Raw genomic sequence first — 14516 nt, forward strand, 5'->3', positions numbered from 1 at the left:
CTTTGTCATGCTGTTTGCTGTGCGGGTGCTGTGCTGTGTAACCTTTTACAAGCAACTGTTTTTGTTTTGTTCTTCTGTTCTTTTCTTTTTCTCTTTTAATTAAATATTTTTACTGTTTTAAATGCTGGCAGTCCATCTCTGTACCACATAGATCCCCAAGCCGCTTAGACCACGCTGTTTTATGAAGGGGGCCCCGGGCAAGGGGGAAGGCATGCAGTTGGATAAGGTGCCAATCCTCCAGGGGTTCCCCAAAGAAGTGCTGAGGTCTCTGTGATACCCAAGTACAGGGTGGCAGAGGACCTTGAGGCCTGGCCTCATAGCTGGAGAGGGGGATTGGGAGTCCTGTTCCTCTCAATCTGAACCCCTAGACTGAGCAGGTGGTGGCAGCGAGCCCAAGGGGCAGGAGGAGAAATAGCTCCCTCCAGGAGTTGGCGACTCAATAGGGAGCTGACGGGACCGGGTCTGAAGGCAGAATCAGGCCGGTTCCGTCACAGACATATCTCAAATTATCTGTCCATTATAACTTCTTTTATAATCAAAAACATTTACTAATTTCATTTGATCAGCCAGTCATACATTCCCAGTGTTAATTACCCTGTTCTTTTCATCAATAACTACTTGCAATAAGTTTACCACTGTTATCACTAGTTCTGAAATTTGATGCAGAGATCAACTAGATGCTGATTCTGTTTTGTTCTATACATCTGCTTCTGGAGGCATCATGATGCAAGGTGTAATCTTGGAAATGTGTAATCTCTGGAAAAAACAATCACTTACCAGCTTGTATTTTGAAAACAGCCTGGCTCCTGTTTGTTTATGCTGGTTCTTTCTTTAGCTTTCACTTGAAAAGATTTTGCTTTACCTTTAACCCTACAAAAGGTACATCATTCAAAACTGGGCTGTTGCAAGGAGTAATGTCTTCTGAGTAGTTTCCCCAGTGCTACAAAATGATCTCCCTGAGGAGGGTAAGTAAGTCTGTGGGTTGTGTAGTGGTAAATTTCAAAGTGCAGCCACTCTTCATGGTACTACACAGACACCCATAACTTTCCCCTAAGCCTAGGCAACAGCCACAAAATAAGATGTCTCCCCTTTTTCCTTCAAATGAGTAGTGAACCCAGGATTAGGATATGCCCAAAATGGATGATAATAATAATAATAATAATACTTTTTATTTATATCCCGCCCTCCCCGCCGAAGCAGGCTCAGCGCAGCTCACAACATATTAATTCAATATAATACAATAAAATCATATAATTCAATAAATACTACATTATAAAACCATCGTTTAAATCAACATTCCAATTAAAATTAACATTTATGGTGCTAAATTTCAGGTTTTTAATAAATTGATGGTGGAATACAACAGCAGCGAATCTATCATTAACTCAGCATTCAGCGAAGGCCATCTTAAAAAGAGTAGTCTTGCAGGCCCTGCAGAATTGCTCAGGACTCCGCAGGGCCCGCGCTTCATCCGGAAGTTGATTCCACAGGTGTGGAGCTGCGATAGAGAAGGCCCGTTCCCTTGTGTTCTTCAATTTGGCCTCCCTCGGCCCAGGGATGTTCAGCTGGATCTTTCCCACTGACCTCAGTGCTCTCTGGGGTTTGTACGGGGAGAGACGGTCCCTCAGGTAGGCAGGCCCTCGACCATATAGGGCTTTAAAGGTAATAACCAGCACTTTGTACCGAACCCGGTATGCAACTGGCAGCCAGTGCAGCCCACACAGCCCCGGCTGTATGTGCTCCCACTTTGGGAGCCCTAACAATAGCCTAGCCGCTGCGTTCTGCACCAGCTGCAGCTTCCGGGTTCGGCACAAAGGCAGCCCCATGTAGAGGGCATTACAGTAATCCAGTCTTGAGATGACGGTTGCATGGATCACTGTTGCTAGGTCCTGGCGCTCGAGGAAGGGGGCCAACTGCCTCGCCCATCTAAGATGAAAAAACGCTGACTTGGCAGTGGCTGCTATCTGGACCTCCATTGACAATGAAGGCTCCAGTAGGACCCTGAAGCTCTTGATCCGGTGTGCCGCTTTCAGTGACACACCATCAAAAACTGGGAGAGGAATTTCTCCTCCCAGAGCGCCACGACCCAAGCAAAGGACCTCCGTCTTCGTTGGATTCAGCTTCAACCCACTCAGCCTGAGCCAACCTGCCACGGCTTGCAGCACCAGGTCCAGGTTTTTTGGGATGCAGTCAGGCCAGCCGTCCATTAGAGCTGGGTGTCATCCGCATATTGATGACACCCCAGCCCATACCTCCGGGCAATCTGGACAAGGGGGCACATGTAGATGTTAAATAACATCGGAGAGAGAACTGCTCTCTGCAGCACCCCACTATCTAGCAAGTGCCTCTGGGACATCTCTCCTCCAATTGCCACCCTTTGTCGCCGTCCATCAAGGAAGGAAGAAAGCCACTGTAAGGCCAACCCCCTGGTCCCTGCATTGGGAAGCCAACGGGTCAGTAACTGATGGTCGACCGTGTCGAACGCGGCCGACAGGTCTAACAACATCAGCACCGCCACGCCGCCTCGATCCAGATGCCACTGGAGATCATCCACCAAGGCGGCCAGCACTGTCTCCGTCCCATGGCCTGGGCAGAAGCCGGACTAGTAAGGATCTAAGATGGAAGCGTCATCCAGAAAAGCCTGCAACTGTAGCGCTACTGCCCTCTCGATAATTTTACCTAAAAATGGTAAATTTGAGACTGGTCGGTAATTTGCCAATTCGGTCGGGTCTGCTGTACTCTTTTTCAAGAGAAGGCGGACCATAGCCTCTTTCAGAGGTGTTGGAAATCACCCCTCTGAGAGGGATCTATTTACAATGTCCCGTAAAGGACATGTAAGCTCCCTCTGGCAAGATTTAATCAGCCAAGAGGGGCATGGGTCCAGATCACAAGTTGTTGGACGTACAGTAGAGAGAATTCCATCAACTAAATGTCTCTGTGAAGTTCATCACCTCTCATTTCAGAAGTTAAGCACTGATGTAAAGAGAACAGTGTTAAGTAGTTGAAGCCAACTTTGTTATTTTTTGTTCTAATTGATTCCTGAGTAATGTGTTGGCAATAATTTTCTCTATATTAATAGTTTATAAATAAATTTTATTTTTAAACAACAGTCTGGCTGTTGTGTACACCTGCCCTGGGAATCTACAAGGTTAGACTTTGGGTTCCTTTCTACCTTTAAAACAGTGGTGATATTCCCCAGGTCAGACCCGGGGCACCATCATATCCAGTTTGGCCCTAAATTGAGATGTAACATACAAAATAAGAAGAGCCCTGTGGCACAGGTCAGTAAAGCTGTCTGTAGTCCAAGCTCTCTGCTCACAGCCTGAGTTTGATCCCAGTGGAAGCTGGGTTCAGGTAGCTGGCTCAAGGTTGACAGACTTTTATCCTTCTGAGGTCAGTAAAATGAATACCCAGTTTGCTGGGGGGAAAGTGTAGATGACTGGGGAAGGCAATGGCAAACCACCCCATAAAAAGACTGCTGTGAAAACATCATGATGCGACGTCACCCCAGAGCCAGAAACGACTGGTGCTTGCACAGGGGACTACCTTTACCTTTTTTAAAGATACAAAATATATCTTAAATTGGGATGTATGATACAAAACTACTGGCCTCAACAACTTCTCTTGCTGTATGTGCTCTTTTCTCTCCCTTTTACATTAAAGGCTTGTCTGGGAAAAGTGCATCTTCCAGAATAAGTCTGACAGCAGTCATCCTATGAAACAATTTTCCTGAAATTGAGAGTCCACTGTTTCACATAATTCATTTGAATTTTCTTGAACAAAGTTGCTATATGTTGGGTTAAGTTTCTGTAAAGGTAGAGACCAAGTTGCTTCTAGGATCATCTGCAGTTTGGCTGGGTGAATCAATTTCTACAGAACAGAAAGTATTTTGATGGTATAATCTGAGATTATCAGCATGAAAGGTGTTGTGTCTGGCGTTCATCCCAGAAAGTACAGCAAACCGCACCTGTGGGCGGTGCCTGGAAGGGACGAACGCAGCCCGCCTATGACGATCAGTGGCGAGAAGTTTAACTGGTCAGGATTGGCCCAGACCAGGAAGAAGGTTGTTCCAGGAAATGTATATAACAGGGGACCCGGCCCTGCCATGTTGTTTTTGTGATGTACTCGCTAATAAAGCATGTTGCCATCTGAACATCTCCGACCAGTACATTACACTGGCGACAAAGGTGGGATACCGGTGAGCAGCGAGCAGCCTCCAGCCACCTGCAAGCCCTGCGATCCGAGCTCTAGTACTTTCACGGCCGAGGTCATGGCTACTGCTCCTGGACAAACTCTACCAGCATTCAACGTCACCCAGCCCGACTTATGGGAATCATGGGTGGACCAGATCAACTACTACATAGAGCTGCACAAAATGGAGGCAGAGGCAGACAGTTCATTCAGGGTGGAGACCATCCAGCTGATGAAGCGACTCATCGCGCCAACCACCCTTGCAAGGGTAATCTATGACCAGCTGGTCAAGGTGATTAGTGTTTGCGCTTAGTGTGGGGTCTTCTCGAGACTTGCAGAAGGAAGACTGTACACAGTTGCTGTTAAGCTAACTATATACAAGGTTTATTTACAATATTTATACAGACTGACAAAATGCTCCGCCAACACATCCACTATACACACACCACACTCAGCACAGGCATATAGTACATTTATACAATTCAGTACCCAATCAGCTTAGTGCTGAGTCACTAAGAACAACCCCATAACATCATCTTGGCTGATGCAACCTGGGGCAATGCCAGCTTGTTCAGCTGTCATTTAGATCATCTAGATCTGGCTGTGGCCTGTAGACTGGATATGCTGACATGACGAACCACATGGCGCCACAGCCATCTCGTCTCACACGCAGGCGTGTGTTCTACACGAGACAGCAGAGACAAGCTGAGTCCACCACTGAGTATCTTGAAGAGCTCCGTGGATTAGCCCTGAGATGCGATTTCACGGGGGACCTGGAAGAGATCCTGCTGGATCGTTTCACGGTTGGAGTCCGGGAGGAGAAAATGCGTCAAAAGTTGCTAGCATATGAGGACAAAGACATCGACCTCGCGAAAGCACTCCGACAGGCAACTGCCTTTGAATAGACGCACACCAGCCCTTCTGCGAACCAGGCCACCGCTGCCTTGATCTCGGACGGCTCCAACAAGGAAGGAGCACATCAGCTTCGCCGCCAGCTGCACAGCGGGCTGAAAGCACCAAACCGACCACGGGCAGCGGAGAAGCCGGGCACCAAGTGCGCCAGCTGTGAGGACCCACACAAGCGCCAAGACAGCCCCTACCATAACGCAGACTGCAGAAGCTGCAAAAAAGTGGGCCACGTCGCCCGAGCTTGCAGGGCCAGACCCAACAGGATGCCCCAGTCCACACACCACAACTCGACAGATGCACACACGACAGCCGCAAACAGCAACCAGGTAATGAACTTGCCCCAGGACACCCCCAACAAGGTCAAAGTGCAGGTCTTAATCGAGGGGGGTTCCTGCCTGATGGAATTGGACACGGGATACTCCATCTCCATTATTTTAGAGGAGACCCTCAGTTAACTTTGCCCCCACAACCGGCCGGCCCTGTGGCCCGTGGAGTTGATATTGCAGGACTTTCAAAAGAATCCAGTGCAGATCATGAAGTGGGCCAGAGTTCAGGTGGAGTTCAAAAATTTTAAAGGGGCTCTGGACATTCTTGTGGTGAAGTGCCTTCTCACCACCCTATTGGGATTGGCTTGGTTTAAGCCCTTGGCCATCAAAATTATACGGGTGGACCACATACAGGCCCACAATTTTGAGCAAGTGTGCCGGGAGTTCCCAGAATTATTCGATGGGGCTCTGGGAATGTACAAGGGGCTATCACGTTGCAGCTGTACCCCACGGTTAGGCCCTTGAGGCTGAAGACTCAGTGGGTTCCGTTTACACTTAAGCCAAAAATTGAAGCCGAACTGGACTGCCTCATGGCCCAGGGAGTGCTAGAGCCCGTCTCCCATGCCACTTGGGAAACCCCAATAGTCATCCCAGTCAATCCGAATGGGGATGTGCTCATCTGTGCAGACTACAAATGCACAATTAATAAAGCACTACAGGACCACCCATACCCCGTCCCAGTCGTCAGCCATGTCCTTGCCTCCCTGGCTGGTTCCAAGATTTTTGGGAAGTTGGATTTGGCCCAAGCATACCAACAACTTCTGGTAGATGAGCAAACGGCTGAGGCTTAGACCATCGTTACGCACCAGGGGGCTTTCAAGGTGCGGAGGCTACAATTTGGGGTCAGTGTGGCTCCAGGAATCTTCCAAAGCTTAATGGACTCTCTCCTTAAAGGGATTCCCAGAGTGCAACCCTTTTTCAATGATGTTTTGATAGCGGCACCAGACGCCGATGAGTTCTGCCACCGCCTTCGAGAGGTGCTCTGCTTCCAGAAATGCAGATCTCAAGGTGAAGTGGAAGAAGTGCTTGCTTGGGGTGCCAAGGGTGGAGTTCCTGAGGTTTGCAGTGAATGCCGTGGGAATTCACCCAATGGCCAACAAGACCCGGGCAATAGTACAGGCCCTGGGCCCCACTTGCAGGGTGGAGCTACAAAGTTTTTCGGGGCTCCTGAACTTTTACCACTCATTCTTGCCCTACAAAGCAGCTGTAGCCGAACCCTACACAAACTCCTAGATAAGGGTGCCCCATGGGTCTGGAGAAAAAAGCAGGTTGCGGCCTTCCAGGCGGTTAAGGACATCTTGGTTTCAAATGAGGTACTCCACCATTTTGACGAGTCCCTCCCTGTGGTTTTAGCATGCGATGCTTCCCCTTATGGAGTGGGCGCCGTCCTGGGCCACCAACTCCCAGACAGGAGGTCCCTGTGGCCTATTACTCTCACTATTTGACCCAGGCTGAGCGCAACTACGCCCAAATCGATGAGGAGGCATTGGCAATCGTGGCAGATGTATACAAGTACAACGACTACCTGTATGGTAGGTGCTTCATGATTGACACAGACCACAAGCCATTGCTCGGCCTACTCACCCCAGACCGCCAGACACCGCAGATCCTGTCGCAGCGGGTCCTGCAGTGGAACGAGTTCCTCAACTCATACACCTACAAGCTTGTCTACTGCCCCAGCAAGGCAATGGGCCACACAGACACCCTCAGCTGCCTTCTGCTGCTGCAGATGGACCCAGATCCAGCCCCAGCCCACCACGTGATGCTCCTGGAGTCTCTACTGGAGTGGCCCCTCCATGCAGTGAAGGTAGCCAGGTCCACGGGCAGAGACCGCATCCTTGCATGCGTTTTGGACTAGGTGGGGAGGGGTTGGCCCCCGGGCAAATTGGACTCTGCTTTCAAACCATTTGTTTCCCACTGGGAAGAACTATCCTTACACAAAGGGTGTATTCTTTGGGGCAGCAGAGTGGTGGACTCTCCCTACTCCGGAAGCAAGTGCTCAAAGCCTTGCACGAGATGCACCCGGGGATAGTGCGTATGAAAGCTCTGGCACAGAGCTATGTATGATGGCCAGGAATGGATGAAGAGATTGAGGGGTGGGTTAGGAGGTGCCAAGAGTCCCGGCCAAATCCATCTGGCGCCCCCGTTCACCACTGGGAATCCAATTGGGTGCTGTGGTCCCGGGTACACTTAAACTTTGCGGGGCCATACCAGGGGCAAATATTTTTTATCTTGATAGATGCTTACACAAAATGGCTGGAGGTAATCCTAGTCGCTTCCACCTCCACCGCGGCTGCAGTCAGAGCCTTACGGAGGGTTTTTTGCACCCACGGAATCCCTGACACCATAGTGATGGACAACGGCACCGCGTTTACCTCCCGGGAGTTCCAGGAATTCCTGAATAGGTACCTCATCCACCACATACGGTCCGCTCCCTTTCACCCAGCCACTAACGGCCAAGTGGAGCACATGGTTCGCACAACCAAGGAGGCCCTGGGTCGCATAGTTTAAGGGGATTGGGACCACTGACTGCCCGCCTTCCTGTTTGGGAACAGGATCAACCCCAACGGGCGTAAGCCTTTCCAATTTACTCATGGGCAGGCGGTTAACCACCCAGCTAGATAGATAAAACACCCCGACCAGGCCCCGGACCTCTACAGCTCCCCTGAGATCAGGGAGGCCACGAGGGGGTTCTTTCCGGGGGATCCAATCTATGCCAAGAACTTTGCGAGTGGGCCGGAGTGGATACCAGCTCGGGTGCTGCGGCTCACCAGGTCCCGCTCTTACGAGGTCTCGTTGGAAGTGGGGCAGCTCCTCCACAGACACATAGACCAACTCCGCTGCTGCACCCTGCCAGAGGAACTGGCAGGGCCAGGGGGAGTGGGGAATGGGAAGATTATGGGGCTGCCACAAGAAGCAACCCTGCCGAGCTCGCTGGTGTCACTTGCGGAGAAGCCTTACAGGGTGGGGGAGATACCTCTGCAGGATCGAGACAACGCTCTGCCAACTGCAGCCCAAAGTGAGGAACCAGCAGTTACAGAATGCCAGGCAGCAGCCCCAGCTCCCCAGATCAAACCTTGGCGGTTGCTCAGATAGTGGCAGCCGCCCGCTCATTTGAAAGACTATGTATCTTGAACTAGGGGGGAGGAGTATTGTGTCTGGTGTTAGTCCCGGAAAGTACAGCACAGTGCACCCGTGGACGGTGCCTGGAAGGGACAAATGCAGTCCGCCTATGACGATCAGTGGCGGGAAGTTTAACTGACCAGGATTGGCCCTGACCAGGAAGAAGGTTGTTCTGGGAAATGTATATAATAGGGGACCCAGTCCCGCCATGTTGTTTTTGTGATGTACTCACTAATAAAGCATGTTGCCATCTGAACGTCTCCGACTTCAGTACATTACAAAAGGAGTCAAGATTAACTTCTGTTTTCTGTTACTTCAACACTGTAATTCCTGATCAAAGACCCTGAAGCCATGTATAAATTATTATTTCTGACTTATAAGATCATCTTCAATGTATTTTAGCATAACATTTTGTCCTTTTCTTTAATAGGCTGGTCACATGCTCCACTGTGTGTGTTAAATGGCTATTTCATTTTAGGTAAGTAGTACCTGTCATCTGCTCTTCTATGACTCTAAATAAAGACTCCATTAGCTCACATTTGTGCCTCTCAGCTTTGTACTAGTGAAAGCATTGCTCATTCAAAAACAAAAGCAAAAGAATGGAAAGCCAAGAACAAGACCTCAGCAGGGTTGTGTGTGTGTGTGTGTATTTGTGGGCTTGTCACAGTACTCACCACTACTACACACTGGCATCTTTGGGGAGTGGGCACTCTCCCAAGTGCTGATCCATGTGTGCTGGCCTGCCCCACTCAGCCATAGAAAGGACACTCAGTGGTGATTTGCTGAGGGAGGGGGAATTGGTGGAAACTGGCACAATCTGATAAATTAGTAAAGCAGAGCCATTACTCCAGGTTGATATTCTCATGAGAATATAAGAACATAAGAAAAGCCATATTGGATCAGGCCAGTGGCCCATTCAGTCCAACACACTGTGTCACACAGTGGCCAAAAAAACCCCAGGCGCCATTAGGAGGTCCATCAGTGGGGTCAGGACATTAGAAGTCCTCCCACAGTGCCCCCCAAGTACCAAGAATACAGAGCATCACTGCCTCAGAAAGAGTTCCAACAATACACTGTGGTTAATAGCCACTGATGGAACTCTGCTCCATATGTTTATCCAATCCCATCTTGAAGCTGGCTATGCTTGTAGCTGCCACCACCTGCTGTGGCAGTGAATTCCATGTGTTAGAGAGCAATCTTAAGCAGGTCTACTCTGAATTCTACTATTCAATAGGGCTTACTCCCAGGAAAGGGCTCTTAGGATAGCACTGTTAATGACCCTTTGGGTGAAGTACTTCCTTTTATCCATTCTAACCCAACTGCTCAGCAATTTCATTGAATGCCCATGAGTTCTTGTATTGTGAGAAAAGGATAAAAGGACTTCTTTCTCTACTTTCTCCATCCCATGCATAATCTTGTAAACCTCTATCATGTCACCCCTCAGTCAACATTTCTCCAAGCTAAAGAGCCCCAAGCATTTTAACCTTTCTTCATAGGGAAAGTGTTCCAACCCTCTCATCATTTCCGTTGCCCTTTTCTGCACTTTTTCCAATGCTATATCTTTTTTGAGGTGCGGTGACCAGAATTGTACACAGTACTCCAAATGAGGCCGCACCATTGATTTATACAGGGGCGTTATAATACTGGCTGATTTGTTTTCAGTTCCCTTCCTAATAATTCCCAGCATGGCACTGGCCTTTTTCATTGCAATCGCATACTGTCTTGACATATTCGGTGAGTTATCTACCACGATCCCAAGATCTCTCTCTTGGTCAGTCTCCTCCAGTTCAAACCCCATCAACTTGTATTTATAGTTAGGATTTTTGGCCCCAATGTGCATTACCTTGCACTTAGCCACATTGAACCTTATTTGCCATGTTGATGCTTTGGAGTACCTCACAATCCTCTCTGGTTCTCACCACCCTGAACAATTTAATGTCATCTGCAAACTTAGCCATTTCACTGCTTATTCCCAACTCCAAATCATTAATGAACAAGTTAGAAAGCATTGGACCCAGTACTGAGCTCTGTGGCACCCCACTGCTTACTACCCTCCATTGCAAAAATTGCCCATTTATACTCATTCTCTGTTTCCTATTAATTAGCCAGTTTTTGATCCACAAGAGGACTTGTCCTTTTACCCCATGACTCTCGAGCTTACTTGGGAGCCTTTGATGAGGAACTTTATTAAAAGCTTTCTGGAAGTCAAGGTAAACAACATCTATTGGGTCCCCTTTGTCCACATGTTTGTTCACTCCTTCAAAGAACTCTTAACAGGTTAGTGAGACAAGATCTTCCCTTACAGAATCTGTGCTGAGTATTCCTCAATAATTTTTGTTCATTAACGTCCCTACTAATTCTCTCTTTAATAACAGTCTTCACTAACTTTCCTGGTATTGAAGTCAGACTGACTGGTCTGGGTGGCTATAGTGGAGCAATCGTCCCAGAGGCACCCACTTGTATGTGGTGTGCCCCAGGGGGTGGTTCTCTCCCCGAAGTTATTTTAACATCTACATGTGCCAACTTACCTAGATTGTCCAGAGATTCAGGCTGGGATGCCATCAGTATGCAGTTGACACCCAGCTGTATCTGTTGATGGGGGGCCAGGCCAGCTGCACTCCAGAAAATCTGGACCTGGCATTACAAGCCATAGTGAAATGGCTCAGGCAGAGTTGATCGAAATTGAATCCAACAAAGACGGAGGTCCTATGCTTAAGCCACGGTGGTCTGGGGAGGCAGATCCCTCTACCAACCTTTGATGGGGTGCCAGCTTCTGGGGTCAACTGTCTAGGGTGCTCCTGGAGCCTTCATTAACTATGAAAGCCCAGGTAGCAGCCACTGCCAGGTCTGCATTTTATCATCTTAGGTGGATAAGGCAGTTGGCCCCATACCTAGAATGCAGCGATTTGGTAGCAGTGATCCATGCAATGGTCACCTTGAGAATAGACTACTGTAACACCCTCTACATGGGGCTGCCCTTGATGCAGATTTAGAAGCTGCAACTGGTGCAAAACGCTGCAGCTAGGTTGCTAATGGAGCTACCTTTACGGGAGCACATTCAACCTACTCTGGAACTGTTGCACTGGTTGCCTGTGGTGTTCCGGATTCACTTCAAGATGCTGGTTATTACCTTTAAATCCCTATATGGCCTAGGATCTGTCTACCTCCGTGACCGCCTCTCCCCATATGAGCCTCAGAGAGCACTTTAATTAAGTACACAAAATCTTCTTATGACCTCTGTGCCAAAAGAAGCATGGCTGGCCACTACCAGAGCAAGAGCTTTTTCAGTGGCAGCCCTTGCTATGTGGAACGCCCTCCCTGAAAACATCAGGGCCCTGCGGGACTTGCTACAATTCCACAGGACCTGTAAGACAGAATTGTTTAATCTAGCATTTAATAAATAACGAGGCGACCACTATTCTACCATCCCATAGCATTGACACCTGAACCATCCCAGTACAAATCCAGAGTGCCAGATAACATCTTATAATACCATTATATGCAGCACTCAATAAGAATTAAAACCTGTCATCTGGATCCTGGTGAATGAGCCTGAAACTGTACTACATATTTTGAATTGTATGAACTGTTGAAATGTTTTAATGATTTTATTGTACCTTGATTTTAACATTATGTTGTTTTAACTGTTGTTAGCCATCCTGAGCCCATTAGGGGAAGGCAGGATATAAATGCAATAAAATAAAAATAAATAAATAACTGACGTGTTGTTCTGATATTAATAATTCAACAGATGTGGGGTAGCTGAGATTTCAGATATCTTAAAGTGCGGTGATGAAGCCAAATTAACTCATTCCTGATTTAATCTGTATTAATGTGCACACCTGGAAGTGCTGATATTTTTATAAGGCCCAGATCCATGATACTGCCATAGCTGTGTTATTTGGAAATAGCTCCATTGATGTTACACAGTGCTAATTCAATCTTAGAAGTTGTTCATTCCTGTGGCTCATTTTAGAACAGCATTTCCACACTCTAGCCTGAGGTTGGAGATGAGCATAACTACTTGGGGATAGATGATTACCTCACAAATCATACAAAAGTGTGCCTTTTGGAGCAGGAATTCCTGCCCACCAAGCTCTCGGTGATACTATAGGGTCTGCCATCCAAAGCTGCTATTTCCTCCAGTGGAACTGATCTGTGAAGCTCAATTATGATTTCAGAACTCCAGGTCCCACTTTGTGGTTCATAACCCTACTGGGATCAAAGCGGCTGTAGGCATTCAGAGTGAATTAACCATTATGCAGACCAATGACTCTGATGCCCAGAGACCCCCAACAGCAAGTCAATGCTGCTGGACCCAAACACCTTGTTTTTTCCAGGAAGAAAATATAAATTTGACTGAAATTGATCACTTATTCTGGTGGTTTTGTAGAATTCAAACGATCTCAAGTTTTATGTTCATGGCACTTTGAGGATGGGGGAAGGCAGGACCTGTCATGGAAGAGAGAGGAACGGAGTCTGGTAAACATGACCCTGTTGGACAAAGGCATCAGAATGCATGTCTTGGAGCACTGCCTCTTGGTGTTGTCTGGCAAAACCTATGGCCAGAATGACTTACACTCGTCCTTCAGCCTTTGGAATAGGATGATACTTAAATCAGTAGAGATACTAGAACTATTGTGATAAAATCATTACTAGACAAATGCCACTGTTGCATTTCTGTATAACGAAGTAATAATAATGTTAATATATATTTATATACACAATTCTATTTTGTCATCTCCATGTACTTTTTCCATAGATAAAGGATTCCATTCAAATACTTCATTTTCGCCTACCTGAACCTAATCCAAGAAAGGTCAGGTAGTGCAAATCTAGCAGCCCTGTACACTATTGGTAATAAGCAATCATGGCTGAAATGCAAGTCCTTTCCTCTAGGGATTAATGGTCTGAGGTACACCAGGAGGTCATTAGCCCCTAGTCAGTCATTAATCCCCAGGAAATGCCCTTTGTTGAGGTCAGTGTTGCTATTAGATTGAAAAATGTTATAAGGACATTGCAAATACTACTACTAATAATAATAAATAAATAAAATAGTTCTGGACACAGAAACTTGCTATGATGCTTTTAACAAAGGATTACCATTTGTCTGAGAGCATTTTGCTGAAGATACAAAGTTCCAGCAGAATGAACAATAATGTCTCTGCTTCCTCCTCTGATCACAGCTCAGTGACTCTGTAGTTTCATTTGCACATTGATTTTTGTTTCTCTCAGTACTGTTTATTTTAGTAATTGTCAACTCTTTTCCTGTCCTTTGCTGACCTCAGGAAACAACTTTTTAAAAAAAAAATGTGTTTCCATTCTGGGACTTCTATTATCTACTGAATCGAGCTGCACGGACTTCCGTGGAATGACTGAAAAAGACAAGAGGGTTCAACTAAGTCTTGAGCAAAAGTCCAACTTACCTTCCACTTTAAGAGTATGGGAGGAAAAGCCAGAAATTAAAGTGAAGAGGGGTTTCTTTCCTTAAAAGAGTAGTCCCCCTGAGACAAGAATAGCCAAAGCAGGATGTAGTGTTGTGGCCTTCATGAAAGTAAGAGGAAAGGATTTTACAGTTTGAAGAGGGAGGTTCATGGTGTTAATTAATGGCATTTACTCAGCATGATTTACAAAAAGAGAAGGAGGGGGGAAAGAACAGGGAAGGCAAAACAGAGCAGAAGGGGGGGAATCTTTATGATTAGGTTCTGGGCAGAAGGAGAGGGGAGAGAGCCGTGCAGGATGAAGGAACAAAGGGAGGGCTTTTCTGCCTGTCTTCTGATATTTTCCAACTCAGCAAAAAATCTATTGTGCTGCTTGAAGGAGGGGGTGGGGGAGTCAAACTTAAAAGCTTAGGGTATGAAAGCAACTGCTCAACCATTGTTTAATACCACCTAATGTAATGTTGCCATTTTCCTGTTATGTATATCCTTATTTTCTTTAGAAAGATTCCATGTTATCATTTTTCTT

The 14516-nt window shown here is 47.1% G+C and overlaps 1 protein-coding gene across 1 annotated transcript in view; it reads left to right on the forward strand.

Annotated features, from left to right (window-relative positions):
- The window catches only part of LOC132573790 (uncharacterized protein K02A2.6-like), a gene marked incomplete at its 5' end in the record, with an annotated part of 73871 nt that extends 60128 nt beyond the window's left edge, over positions 1-13743 (forward strand). The window contains 4 exons of the mRNA XM_060241604.1: positions 5124-5426; positions 6363-6539; positions 6877-6958; positions 13736-13743. Coding sequence (XP_060097587.1) covers positions 5124-5426; positions 6363-6539; positions 6877-6958; positions 13736-13743 — 570 coding nt within the window. The remainder of the gene's footprint in view (positions 1-5123; positions 5427-6362; positions 6540-6876; positions 6959-13735) is intronic.
- Positions 13744-14516: the final 773 nt, after the last annotated feature.

This window comes from Heteronotia binoei, chromosome 1 (assembly GCF_032191835.1).
Source record: "Heteronotia binoei isolate CCM8104 ecotype False Entrance Well chromosome 1, APGP_CSIRO_Hbin_v1, whole genome shotgun sequence".
Taxonomy (NCBI): Eukaryota; Metazoa; Chordata; class Lepidosauria; order Squamata; family Gekkonidae; genus Heteronotia; species Heteronotia binoei.